The 12,827-nt window shown below is 29.8% G+C and overlaps 1 protein-coding gene across 1 annotated transcript in view; it reads left to right on the top strand.

Moving 5' to 3' along the window:
* The first annotated feature begins 787 nt into the window (after positions 1-787).
* Positions 788-12,827, top strand: part of LOC133328740 (homeobox protein homothorax) — a 176,388-nt gene continuing 164,348 nt past the window's right edge. Inside the window, exon 1 of the mRNA XM_061537287.1 lies at positions 788-924. Coding sequence (XP_061393271.1) covers positions 910-924 — 15 coding nt within the window. The 5' untranslated portion in view covers positions 788-909. The remainder of the gene's footprint in view (positions 925-12,827) is intronic.

The raw sequence follows: 12,827 nt of genomic DNA on the forward strand, positions 1-12,827 counted from the left end.
CGGTTAACGCGTATAACAAAAATTAAAAATAATAATATTGTGAAAAAAATCATTTTGAAAACCATTAAACCAAAAAGCCGTCGCTTTTTTGGGGACAAACGTGAAACGCGCGCGCAAAAAATTTTTAATTATCTTTCGGTTCGGTTTTAATTTCATTTTACGTTTGGTTTTCACAACATCAACAACAACTTCAGTTTAATATTCAAAAAAAAAAAACTGTGATACAATTTAAGTTTCATTTGCAAAAAAATTTGATTTTCAATAATAATTAAATAAAAAATCTACAATACAGTGGTATACGAAACAAAACAAAAAAAAAATTTTTTGAACTAAATTAAAAAAAAATTGCAAACAAAAACAAATCATAAATTTCAACAACAAGAAAAGAAGAAGAAAACATGGATTTATGACCTCTCCCCCCACTCTATCTCTGCTAACTCAAAACAAATAATAAATTATAACTACAACAACAACCAAGTATACTAAAAGTCATGCTTAAATAACAACAAATATTTGCAACAACCACAACAAAATTGTATACGATTTTTATTCAATAAAAAAAATAATTAAATTAAAAAATATATTTAATAAAAAAGAAAAAAATATAAATGTGCCTAAAATAAGTCAAAAGAAAAGCAAGAGAAGCAAAGAAGAAAAATCACCTCTATTACACCTTCTTTTTAAACACAAGTGACTAGTGTTATTTTTGGAAGAAAACAAAAAAGCAGAGCACCTATTTTTCGCAATCCAGTGTTTTTTACGGAATTATTTGAAACGCTCGCCTAGGAAAAAATCTACAACTCAATTGCAAAGATTGGTTGTAGTTTTTTTGGTTAAGTTTTTCATTTTTTGTTTAATTTTTAACAAAAAGTGGCACAAATCGGGTTGGACACCGCTCCCAGAGCATTAATGGCTCAACCTAGGGTAAGTATTACAAGAACATTTTGAACACAAAAAATAAGTTCTGAAAATAGGGCAAAGATTATTGTGTGAAATTAAAAAAAAAAAAAAACAAAAAAAAAAAAAAAAATAGGACCAACTAGCAAAGTAGCGACGGCATTTTGCCAAGGCAACAAAAAATTAGGCAATCAGGAAAATAAAAAAAGAATAGGGAAAATATCAATAAAAAAATAGAAAAATTACGTTTAAAACCTTTTCAACGATTTTTTTTTCTAAAAAATAGAAAAATCGATTTTGGAAAAAATTTACATTTAATTGGAAAAAATCCGAACATGTTTAAAATTATTTTATTATGATGTTGATAATGAAAAATGGATAAATATTTATTACAAAAATAGAAAAAACTATGTTCCGATATGCGATTTGCATATTCTTTAAATTTTTTCTAAATCTTCTAGAAGGCCTTTCTATTCCAAATAAAAAACAAATATTCAAAAAAATCCATTCAGAAGTGTTTGAATTTCATATTCTCATCCTGAAACTTCTTCTAACCTTAGAAAAATTCTGAAGTCTTCTAGAGTTCCAAAAAATATGTTTTGTGAAAGTGTTTGAGGTCTAGATTTTTGTCTTAGATATTCACACCTTCGTTAAATTCTAAAAAACTTTAGAAAATATTTTCTAACTTCACAAAAATATCCATAAGGCAAACATGTGAATATTATATACAACAACAAATGGACCGAGATTTTTCTCCTCATACAAAACCTTTGCCTTTTTCCAATATATTTTATTGTCTGAAATATTGGGAAAATATTCCCGATTTTCGACTAAAGTTATGAGAAAAAATATTTAAAAAAATCCGATAATTTAAAAAAAAAAAAACTTAAGAATTCGACCTGATTAGTATCCCATTTTAAGTCCAAATATGTCCTCTTTCAAATTCCATGAATTTTTTCCAACATTAACATAGTGCAAAAAATATCAGAAAAAATGCCGACTTTCTACAGATTCTGATCGGCATTATTTCAATTTATTCACCAAATATTGGGTCAACAAATGATACAATCAATGGAGGTCGGTCATTGTGTCAAATTTCCCAATTTCCATTTTTTTTTGTTTATTTGGGCTTGATCGGAATTTTCCATGTCTTGCCAACAAATTTTATTACCGAATATATACTCTATTTTCATACAAACAGTTACTCAATTTAATGCTGCTAAAATAATTTCAGAATTATTTTTTTCTTCAGGCAAATCTTTCTGAGTTTCACCAGAAATTTCTCCGTCAGAATCACTCATTGAAGCCTTCTATTTCCTTTCAAATAAAATTAGTTCCATGACTTTTAAAAGTTTCGAAACTATTTGTCTCTTAATACAGTTTTTTTCAAATATTTCGCTCTGCAAAAATGCCACGGCTTTAGGAGAAATTTCATTCAAAGTTAATTTTTCTCTTCAAAATATTTTCCTGTGAAATTTTTCCCTTTGAATTTCGATTCCATGGCTTTTAAAGAAACTATTTTTCTTTTAATTTACAATATTTTTTTGGAAAATTTCTTTCGGTAAAAATGCCACGACTTGGCGAGTAATTTCACTCACAGGGAATTTTCCCCCCGAATATTTTTTCCCAGTGATATTTTTCCCTCCAAATTTCTTTTTGTTGAAATCTTCATTATTTACCCATAAATCCTTAAACGGATCAAATAAAAATCCTCAATTAATTCCCTTTACAGTTTCACTCAGCTGTTTCCCTTTAAATAATTCCAACAAAATCCCCTGCATACTTTTAGGCAACGAAAAATGTGATTTCTCTTTAGCGGCGGCAAAAAATCGCATTATTTTAATTATTATTTTTTTTTTCAAATAATTTTCCAAATATCTTGGCTAAATGTTATTAAATATTTTCATCCGTCTTAAAGTTTTTTCTTCGAATTATTTTTTGTTGTTGTCTTTTTTGCTCATTAGCTCGTGTTGATTTTCATTGTTTATAAAAAAATGTTGATGATATTAAATAATGCCATTATTATTTTTTTTATATTATTATTGGTGTTGTTATTATTACTATTAGTGTGATATGGTGTTGTGTTTTTTTTTGTGTATTTCTTTTGAACGGAAATTATATTTAATTAAATTAACATGGATCATGCCATGATATTTGGTACACACAATGGTAAAGATATCTCACCAAGTTACCACCAGCACTGATGATGATCGCTTAAAACAGATAGCTAGGAAAAATGCGTGAGCGGTTTTTGCGTAAAAAAAAATATTTCGAAAAAAAACACAAACTAAAAATATAAAATAAAAACAAAAGAGAAAAAAAAAATAAAAAATAACTATAAGAAGAAGTAGCAGTAGTAGAAAATAAAAATAAAAAATACAGAATTTTTGTGTTTTAAAGAAAATAAATTGCGTGCTGATGGTTCATTTAATTTAATGAGCAACAACGGCGGCGTGCAGCAAGCAGTTCGTACTACAACACAGCACATCTCTCCTCAGACACACAGCAAAGTAACCATTGATTTAAGTGAACGCTTTGTAGACGTCACTTGTAGTTCGCGTTCATTTTCAAAGTGAAAAAAAAAAATAACAACAACACCAAAAACACAGTTCAAGTAACTTATCTACAAAAAATTAAATGAAAAAAATGATTTTCTTTGGTCTTCTTCAAGTGGAGGGGAAATGGTTAGGTTTCTTTATTCACTGTTTTTGGCTTAAATTAAATGTAATTTAAACAAAAATTGAAAATGATTAAATTAAATAGCACACAAAATTGCAATTGCCACACATTACAAAAGAAGAACACATTTTGCAAAAAATGAAAAAAAAATCATTAGGAGAAGTCCGTTCCCAAAAATAACGTAAATGAGACACACACTCCCTGATCACGGAAGTGTACATTAACCCTGCCCGGTTTTTTATAACTTATTTTTGGTAATTTTTGTTTGGACTTTTCAAATTATAGGTTTATGCTATTCCCAAAAAAACCAAAAGTTGTTAAGTTGAGGACATAAACACTTTAAGGTTTGCTTCTTTTTTGACAATTTCAGGAGATTCCAAAGAACCACAAGTTATGTGCCAGTGTCTCTTTATGTAATTATTTTAAATACATTGTCCTTTATATTATTGAGTTGAGGCCAATTGTTAGCACCCGTTCGTCGATGGCACGCAATTGCCTCATCATCATCATCAGGGTCTTTGGTAATTTGCCACTTCTTCTCTCCATTATAAATATTAACTTTGTGTTTTCAGTATGCAAATATTGGAAAATTGAGGCCGGTATTATTTAATTTTTTTTTCTAAAGAAAAAATGCAGGTAATTTGTGGTAGACCTCAAACCTTAGCAACATTTTTAATACCATCAATTTTGAATAATAAATATATATATGTGTGTCAGCTCTTCAAACCCGTGATAGCTTAACATTCAACTGCATTTCAATTTCAAAAATGTTCATTTCTACAAAAATTTGTTTGTTATTTGTCTTTCCAATTCAAATGTTTTATTTATTTAGTTTTAACATTGTTTTAGACTTTTCTAAACTAGTTTAAATTGATTTTTAACTAAACACTGTGTTAATTGTTTGTGACAATATTTTTATGGAAGTTAGAGCATTAAATGCACAGTTTAAAATCGATATTTCCATAGAGTATTTTATTGGTTATTGAATTGTTGAAAAACGTTGCTTGTTTGCTGGACATGTTAACAAAACGGTGAAAAGGTATTAATTTTTTGTCAAGACAAGATTCGAGACTCCAAACAAACAGTCGAGGAAATTGTAATAGGGATATCTCCTAAAATAGGTTTTACCTTTTAAAATTAAATTCAAAATTATTAAAAATTTAAAATTATTTGTTGTAGCCCATTTTTTATTTATTTGTAGCCCATTAGGTTCTCTAAATTTTGAGACCAAAAATGTTCGGATTCATTAAGGATGTCTAGAGATATGTAAATTTTAGTAAAGCAACTCTCAAATTAAAATAGGATGTTTTTATTACATATTTTTTCATTAAAATAAAAATTTAAAAATATTAAAAAATTGTGTAAAATTATTTGTTGTTGTATTATTTGTAGCACAACGGGTTCGCTAAATTTTTATACCAAAATTATTTATATCCATTAAGTGGTTATCAAGATATGGCCAATTTAGTAAAGTTACTAAAAAATGAATTTTTGGTTTTTTTCTTTCATTTTTTCCTTAAAATAAAATTTTAAAGTTATTAAAAAATTTTGTAAAATTATTTGTTGTAGATTTATGTGTAGTCCAATGGATTCGCTAAATTTTTATACTAAAAATTTTCCGATCCATTAAGTGGTTCTCAAGATATGGCCCGTTTAGTAAAGTTACTTTTAATTTTAAAGTTATTTATTTTTTATTTATCACATTTATTAAAAATTTTAACATTATTAAAAATATTTTCAAAAACCGCAACTGTTGTTTTTTTTTGTAGCCTAAGAGGTTCTCTAAATTTCAAGACCAAAAATATTCAAATCCATTGAATAGTTCCCGAGATATGACAATTTTACCAAAACAACACAGAAATTGTTGAGTTGAAACAGCTTGCCTGCATTCTGAGGGCAAAAACTGCTGCATACTTTTAGGCAAGCATTTAAGAAATTAAAAATATTAAAACAATTTCATTAAATTCAGCTGTAGTGTTCTTTTAGTTTCAATATTAAAATTTCACAAATCTTTTCGAAAATTAAACAAGTTATGGCAAGATTTGATTTGTCTCTCCAAAGAAAAAAAAAACATTTTTGTTATTTTTCTTTAAAAATTAAAAATAGTAAGAAATTTCAAAAAGTTCCGATATTAATTTTTATTTATAGGCTGAAGAGTTCTCTAAATTTCAAAATTAGATTTTTTCAAATCTTTTTGAAAATTAATCAAGTTATGGCAAGATCTCTAAAGAATAAAATAATTTTGTGTTTCTTTAAAAATTAAAAATAGTAAAAAATTTCAAAAAATTCCGTTATTAATTTTTATTTAAAGGCTGAAGTGTTCTATAAATTTCCACATTAAAAATTTTAAGATTCCTTTGAAAATTATTCAAGTTATGGCCTCAAAAAGTAATATGTCAGTAAAGAAAAAATTTAGTTTTCACATTTCTTTTAAAATTAAAAATACTAAAAAATTCCCTAAAATTCCGTTAATAATTTTTATTTATAGACTGAAGCCTTCTCTATATTTTCAAATTAAATTTTTTTCAAATCCTTTGACAATTCCTCGAGATATGGCAATTTTAGTGAAGCAATCCATTGCTTTAGTTTTCTAGTTGGATTAATGCAAAAACCGCTGCATACTTTTAGGCTAATTTGCATTTTATTTAATATCTTTGAATTTGTGACCATTTTAAGGACTTTTTGAGTTTATTTAAGAAATGGTATAATATTTTGAAACTGAAAATATTTGGTATTCAAATCCACTTCACAATAATTCAATTTGAAAATTTTAAAAACAATAAATTTCAATTTAATTTTTTTAACAAACAAATTAATTTTTGTTGTATTATTATTTGCCATTTATTGTGTTTTAAAAATAGAAATCCCAAAAATAATATATTTTTGTTGTTGTTTTTTTACCAATTCCTTTCTCAAATTATGATATTGTTTTTTGGATTGCTATTCCACTTCTCTTCGCCTACATTTAAATAGACAAACCATGTTCGTTACTAAATTGTTTTAACATGCCTTAAAAATTAAGTGTCTAACACAAAAATAACAACCCAACAAAAATAACTTAGGCGGGATAGAAAATAAAAAAACTAAACCTGAAATCAAGCAAACCAAACCAACAAAAAAAGGAAGAACGCAGAAAAAAATATGGGAGTGTACAACATTTGTCTTCTACAATAAAAAATAACAACAACAAAAATCAAAACATATTAACAATGATTGGAAATGTAATCAAAAAAGAAACAAGAAATGAAATGTTTTTTTGGTGGTATGCTAGGTTTAGCAACACCCCTCCAACAGGCCTTTTTTTGTCGAAGTCAAAAGAAATCAAAAATTCTTCCAATTTTCAAGGATTTAATTTTTGTGTGTGTGTTTTCAAATTCCAAAAAATTAAATTTTTAACACATCATATTACAGTTCGTTAAGGGTTTTTAGTTTTGTTGGCTTTTCAAAATTTGTTGTTCTTGTTGTTGTTTTTTTTGTGTTTTGGTTTCACTAAAAACAAATGTTGCATATAACCTTTAAAAACGGCAAATTGTTGCTTTTATTGCTATGGCGCTCAAAACCACTCTAAACTGTCTGTAAATGTGTCTGGTTTTGTCTCTACAATAATAACAACAACTATGGTTTCTCCTATATATATCTCTGTATATATAGATGGTTATATACTCCAATTGCATATGACCTAGGTATAACAGAGGTCTAAACACCCTCGTTTTGCAAATAGTGCAACATTTGCATAGCATATCTAACGTGTGTGTAATGCTCTCCCCCCTTACCTCTCTCTCTCACTCTTCAGATGTGTGTTCCTCTTCTGGAATTTTGTTGTATATATATGGAATTTTTATTAGGCTGCTGCAGCAACTGGAGGTTAACAAAACATCACCATAAGCTTTGAAATTCTAAGCCAGGCAATGAACGACCTACAAAAATAGGAAAAAATCTATTCCGAAACCCCCTCTCTCTATCGTTGTGGAAACAAAAACTGTTCCGAATCCCCCCTCGCTCTCTCGTTATGAAAACAAAAATATTCCAAAATGTGCATTCATTGTCACATTTCGTAACGATTTTTGCCATTTTTGTTTAGAGTCAACCAGCCAGCCAGCATGCGTTAGAGTTCCGCAACTCCTTCTTCCCCGCACTCCATAGTTCGGCCACAAAAATGTTGTTGCATATTTGAATATTGCCACAAAAATTGCAAACTATTTTTGCAATATTGCAGTGGGTCTATATGTGAGAATGTGTGTGTGTGCAGAGAAATAGAACACCAGCCTCAAAACATTTTTCAAATGGTGTTGGAGGTGGGGTTTTTTTCGTTCTCTTTTTTTTTGGTTTTTGTTAAAATTGAAGTTTTTGTGTTTTTTCCTATTTCAAGTTCAGTTGGTTTTGTTGCCTCTTTGTTTTTCTAGGCCTAAACCGAAATGAAATATTTTTAAAATATGTTTTATGCATATTTTTCCTCGTCTTTTTTTTCTATTTCAAATGAAATTCATTGTTGTTGTTGGTATTGTGTCGTCTATGTTGTTGATATAATGTTGTTGATAAAACAGCTTTTCTATGACCATGCCATGCCATCACAATATGTATATATATATGTCTGTATGTATATATGAGTGTTAGGCATATTTGTACTGTTTGTTTTTAGATGAAAGTGATTAAATGATTTATGACATCAAATAGTTGTTTTCAGGGAAGGCTTTCTTTCTTTTGCGGCCTATAACAACATGTTGGCCAGTTGCAAGCAGCAATGACCGGCTGACTGGCCAGTTGATTGTCTGAATGCCTTGGTATGCCTTTGTGGCACATAGTAAAATTCCACACACACACACAATCACACATAGTTCATATAGAATGCAAAAAAAGACTAGAATAAAGGGACATTTTTAAATGCCATAGAAAATAAAAAAAAAAATAAAATGGTGTACAAATCCTTTAAAGACAATTTTCCAGAATATTTTAAAGAAATTTAATTTTCAAATAATTTTTTGTATATCCATAACCTTCTCCTTAATTTCTATTAAAAATTTTGGGTTTTAGCTTAAGGTCTTCTGCTTCCATGTCAAACATATCTTGAGAGGTTTTGAATTTATATTCCCCTCCATTTTTTAAATAAATTCCAAAAAACAATTTGCGTGCTATTTTATATTAAAAAAACTGCCGTATATAAGCAAAAAACATAATCGTTTAAACATTCTAATAAGTTCTGCTATGAAACAAAGCTAAAAACATGCTCGCTTAAACTTCAAGCATTAATAGTAAGAAAACACGTAAGTTGTGTGTTTGGCATGTATCTTTATAATCACAAAATATATACAAAAATACATACATACATATTTATATCATAGAAATATTATATGTGTTTATAAGAAGAAGAAAAAATCAAGTAACTTGAATTACACGTGTTGTTATGCGGCAAGGTGGGAGGCAATCTTCCCCCACAAGGAAGCTCAGAAAAATGTTGTTGTAGTTCATTCTTCTTCAACATACTTGCATAATAATGGGAATTGACGTAGTTCAGTTTTATTCTATATAGCCTAAACAAGCTAGCATGTGGTGGTAACAACCAGGAGGAGGAATGGCTGACTGGCTGGCTGTTCTGGTTATGAGATCTTTTGTTGGAAATGTCAAAAACACTCACTATAGAAAAAAAAACACAAAATTCTTAATATAGAGACCACATTTTTTGGGTGGGTGGGCCAGCAACAAAATTGTGGGTGGCTCTTCTCATACTCCAAATCAATAATATTCATCTATAAATATTTCAATGACAAAAATATGTAGACAAAAAATAACAACAACAGCAAAAAAATAAATCAAAATTCCATCAAAAAAATATATTAAAAACTTGTTTTTTATTTTAATTTTCTTTCGTCTTCGTCGATGTTTTTTAATTTTTTTCTGAAGAATATTCAATTATGTAAATGTGTGTTATTTTGTTTTCGTATCCCCCCTCATTTATCTATATCAATTTCATTTTCTATAGTCCAAGCCACATTATCGAGTTTGAGGTCATTATCTGGGTTTTGTTCTTATTTTAAGTTTTTGTGCTGTCCGTCCGCCTTAACTTGGCCATAAGCAGGCAAATGTTGTTGCTGTTAAAGGGTCATTGCCTATAATCACATTGTCTAGAAAACTAGTTTTCTCCATATCTACATATATGTATATATTTATGTTTTGTTATGAAAATTATTTAGCTTAGTGAATATGCCGCCACGGGTGAAAACCAGTAATCACGTGTTAAGGCTAAGCTGCCTTTTTTTTAAGAAAGGGGGGAAAAATGTTTTATTTTTTATATTATTATTTTTTCAATAAAACAAAATCCATATTAAAATTTTATGGTAAATTAATGTGGTCAAAAAGCAAACCATTAAGAGAAACTGAGCCAATATTTCTTTTTCATTTTTTTTTTTTGCGAACATAAAAAATCAATTAATTTCAAAATAAATTGAAACAAAGAACTGAATATTATTCGGCAAGCATAGAAAATTGATTTTTCACAGTTAAATAAAATTTATTTATTGAAAATATATAGAAGATACTAGCAAAATTCTATAAAAGTCTTTATAAAAGCTTATAAAACCTTCTGGCAACATGTTGCAGAAACATACAGTTTCCTAAAATGATTACACATGTTCCTGAAGCTTATCACAATATATCCTCAAGATGTTGTGGCAACATTAAATGTCTATAATATATTTTACTTCCAAATGTATTTAAAACAAGCTATAAGTTATTTCTAAGCATTTCTGAAGCTTTTCATAATTCAAAATTTCATTTGGAAGATCTTGAGACTTTCCATAATGTTGCCACAACATTTTTCGGCAACATCTATGTAATTAATTTGATATTTTCCTCTTGGAAACAATTTTTGTGGGTTTTAAAACAACATATATATATTCCAAAGTTTATTTGGAATTGGATATTTTCAGCAACATAGGTATCATTATATTTAACTTTTTGCGATATTCCAAACATTCTAAATGTAATTTCTAAGCATTCCTGAAGCTTCCCCAAACTCCAAATTTTATTTGGAAGTTCTTGATACTCCCACAATGTTGCCTCAATATGTTTCAGCAACATAGGTATCATTCATTGAATCTTTTCCTTTTAAATTCATTTTTGCGGTATTCCAAACATTCTAAATGTAATTTCTAAGCATCCCTGAAGCTTCCCCAAACACCAAAGTTTATTTCGGAAATACTTGAGACTCTCCACAATGTTGCCTCAACATGTTTCAGCAACATTGATATCTTTTATTGGCTATTTTCCTCTTGAAAATGATTATTTACGGTACTCCAAACATTCTAAATGTAAATCTATGCATTTCCGAAGCTTCCCCAAACTCCAAAGTTTATTTTGGAAATACTTGAGACTCTCCACAATGTTGCGTCAACATGTTTCGGCAACATTGATATGTTTTATTGGCTACTTTCCTCTTGAAAATTATTTTTCACGATATTCCAATCATTCTAAATGTTATTTCTAGCGTTTCTGAAGCTTTTTATAGCTCCAAAGTGTATTTGGCAAATTCTTGAGACTTTCCGTAATGTTGCCTCAACATGTTGCTGCAACATTTCGGGTTTATCATTTGTTTTTCCTCTTGAATTGAAATTTTTTCCTTTGCATTTTTTCTTCTTTTAATTTTTTATTTATTTTTTTGCTCCTCCAATATCTCCTCCATGGAATTTCCTGTTTCCTGTTTTAATTTTTTGCTTCAGCCAGCAATTTGTTCTCTGTGGACTCAATGGAGTTTTCCTTAAAATATTTTTCTCTATGCCAACACAGAACAACAACAACAATGTGCTCTGTTCACAAAACTTCAAATGCATTGCAGAAGAAGAAAAAATTAGCATAACAACTTTATAGTTTAACTGCTTTTAGACAATCTTGCTTAAAGAGTTTTTTTCCGAACATTAGTTGTGATAGGCAAACAAAACAAAAACTTTTTGGAGTATTTAAGTCAAACTATTTAGATAAGAGGAGGTAAGATGAGGAGAGGTTAACGCGAACCTGGGATTTTTTTCCATACATCTAAATATATGTAAGGTAAGCAGTGGAAAAAAAACTTCACCAGCCAACAAATGACAAATATCTGAGCCGCGACTTTAACCCACAAAACTTGAACAATAAACAACTTGCAGCCGCCGTCATAGTAGCAATAAGAACAACAACAACAACCAAAACCATACCCGTCCATAGCCGTTGTTTTTTTCTGTTAACTGCACATGGCAGTTAATGCTGCTGCTGACAATTTTTTTTGTTTGCTGCCTGCTCTTTTTTGCAATTGTTGTTTTGGTCTTCTGCTAGAGCTGTGTAGATCTGGCTGCCTGGCCTGGCAGCCTGGCTGTTTGTAGGTTTTTTTGTGGATTTTTTTTCCTCCTTCCACAGAGACGTTGAAAATGCATGTATGTGAAATGAAGTCTTTTGCTAATCTTGTGTATGTATCTGGAGGACAATTTTTTGTTGTCGTTGTGAATTTTTATTTTTTTGGTGTGCCATTTCAGCCAGCCTGCCACAGCCACTTTGCCGGTTGTTGTATTGTAGTTTCAAGCTGGTTTTTTGTATACAGCGGATATTGAGAAAGGTTTGCTGCTGTTCTGCCGTTTTTTGTCTCCTGCTTTCTGATGAATCAAACAATAGCAGTAAAAATGGGATTGTTTCCCCCCTCCGCCGTACCCCCCGCTCAGCCTTTTTGGCATAACAAATAAACCTTAACTGGGGATTTTTTGTCGGTTCGGTCGCTCGCTGGAGATTAATATGTGAATGTGTGCTGTGTGCAGGTGGTTTGAATGTCAAATGCAGAGGTAATAGCGGGATGCCAAGTACAATATTTTTTTTTCTTTCATAAAAATCGTATTCTTCCCCCCCCCCTCTCTCTCTCCCCTCGCCCTTTAATAAAATATGATGAGTTATACCCTTTTCCATGGCCTGAGAATTAAAACAGATTTTAATCATTAACACTTGTTGAGGAGGGTTTTTTTCCTGAAGGGCCCTTTAAATTTTTATGCGAGGAAAAGAAGAGAGAAAGGGAGAGAAGGGGATTTTTGTTGACATTTTACATCAATGTGTCAATTGCTGCTTAAGACATTCAAAAAAGATCTCCTGCCAATGATAAGCCAAACCAAAAGCCTTGCAACATTATTCATACTCCGGACTGAGGATTCAATACAACCAACCTGTATGATGGCGATGATGAATCTCCCTCCGACAACAAAATCCTGAACGTGTGATTTCGTGTTGAATGACAACGCCTTTTG

The sequence above is a fragment of the Musca vetustissima genome, unplaced genomic scaffold (assembly GCF_032173495.1).
Source record: "Musca vetustissima isolate MV318-11 ecotype Yass unplaced genomic scaffold, APGP_CSIRO_Mvet_v1 utg5850, whole genome shotgun sequence".
Classification (NCBI taxonomy): Eukaryota; Metazoa; Arthropoda; class Insecta; order Diptera; family Muscidae; genus Musca; species Musca vetustissima.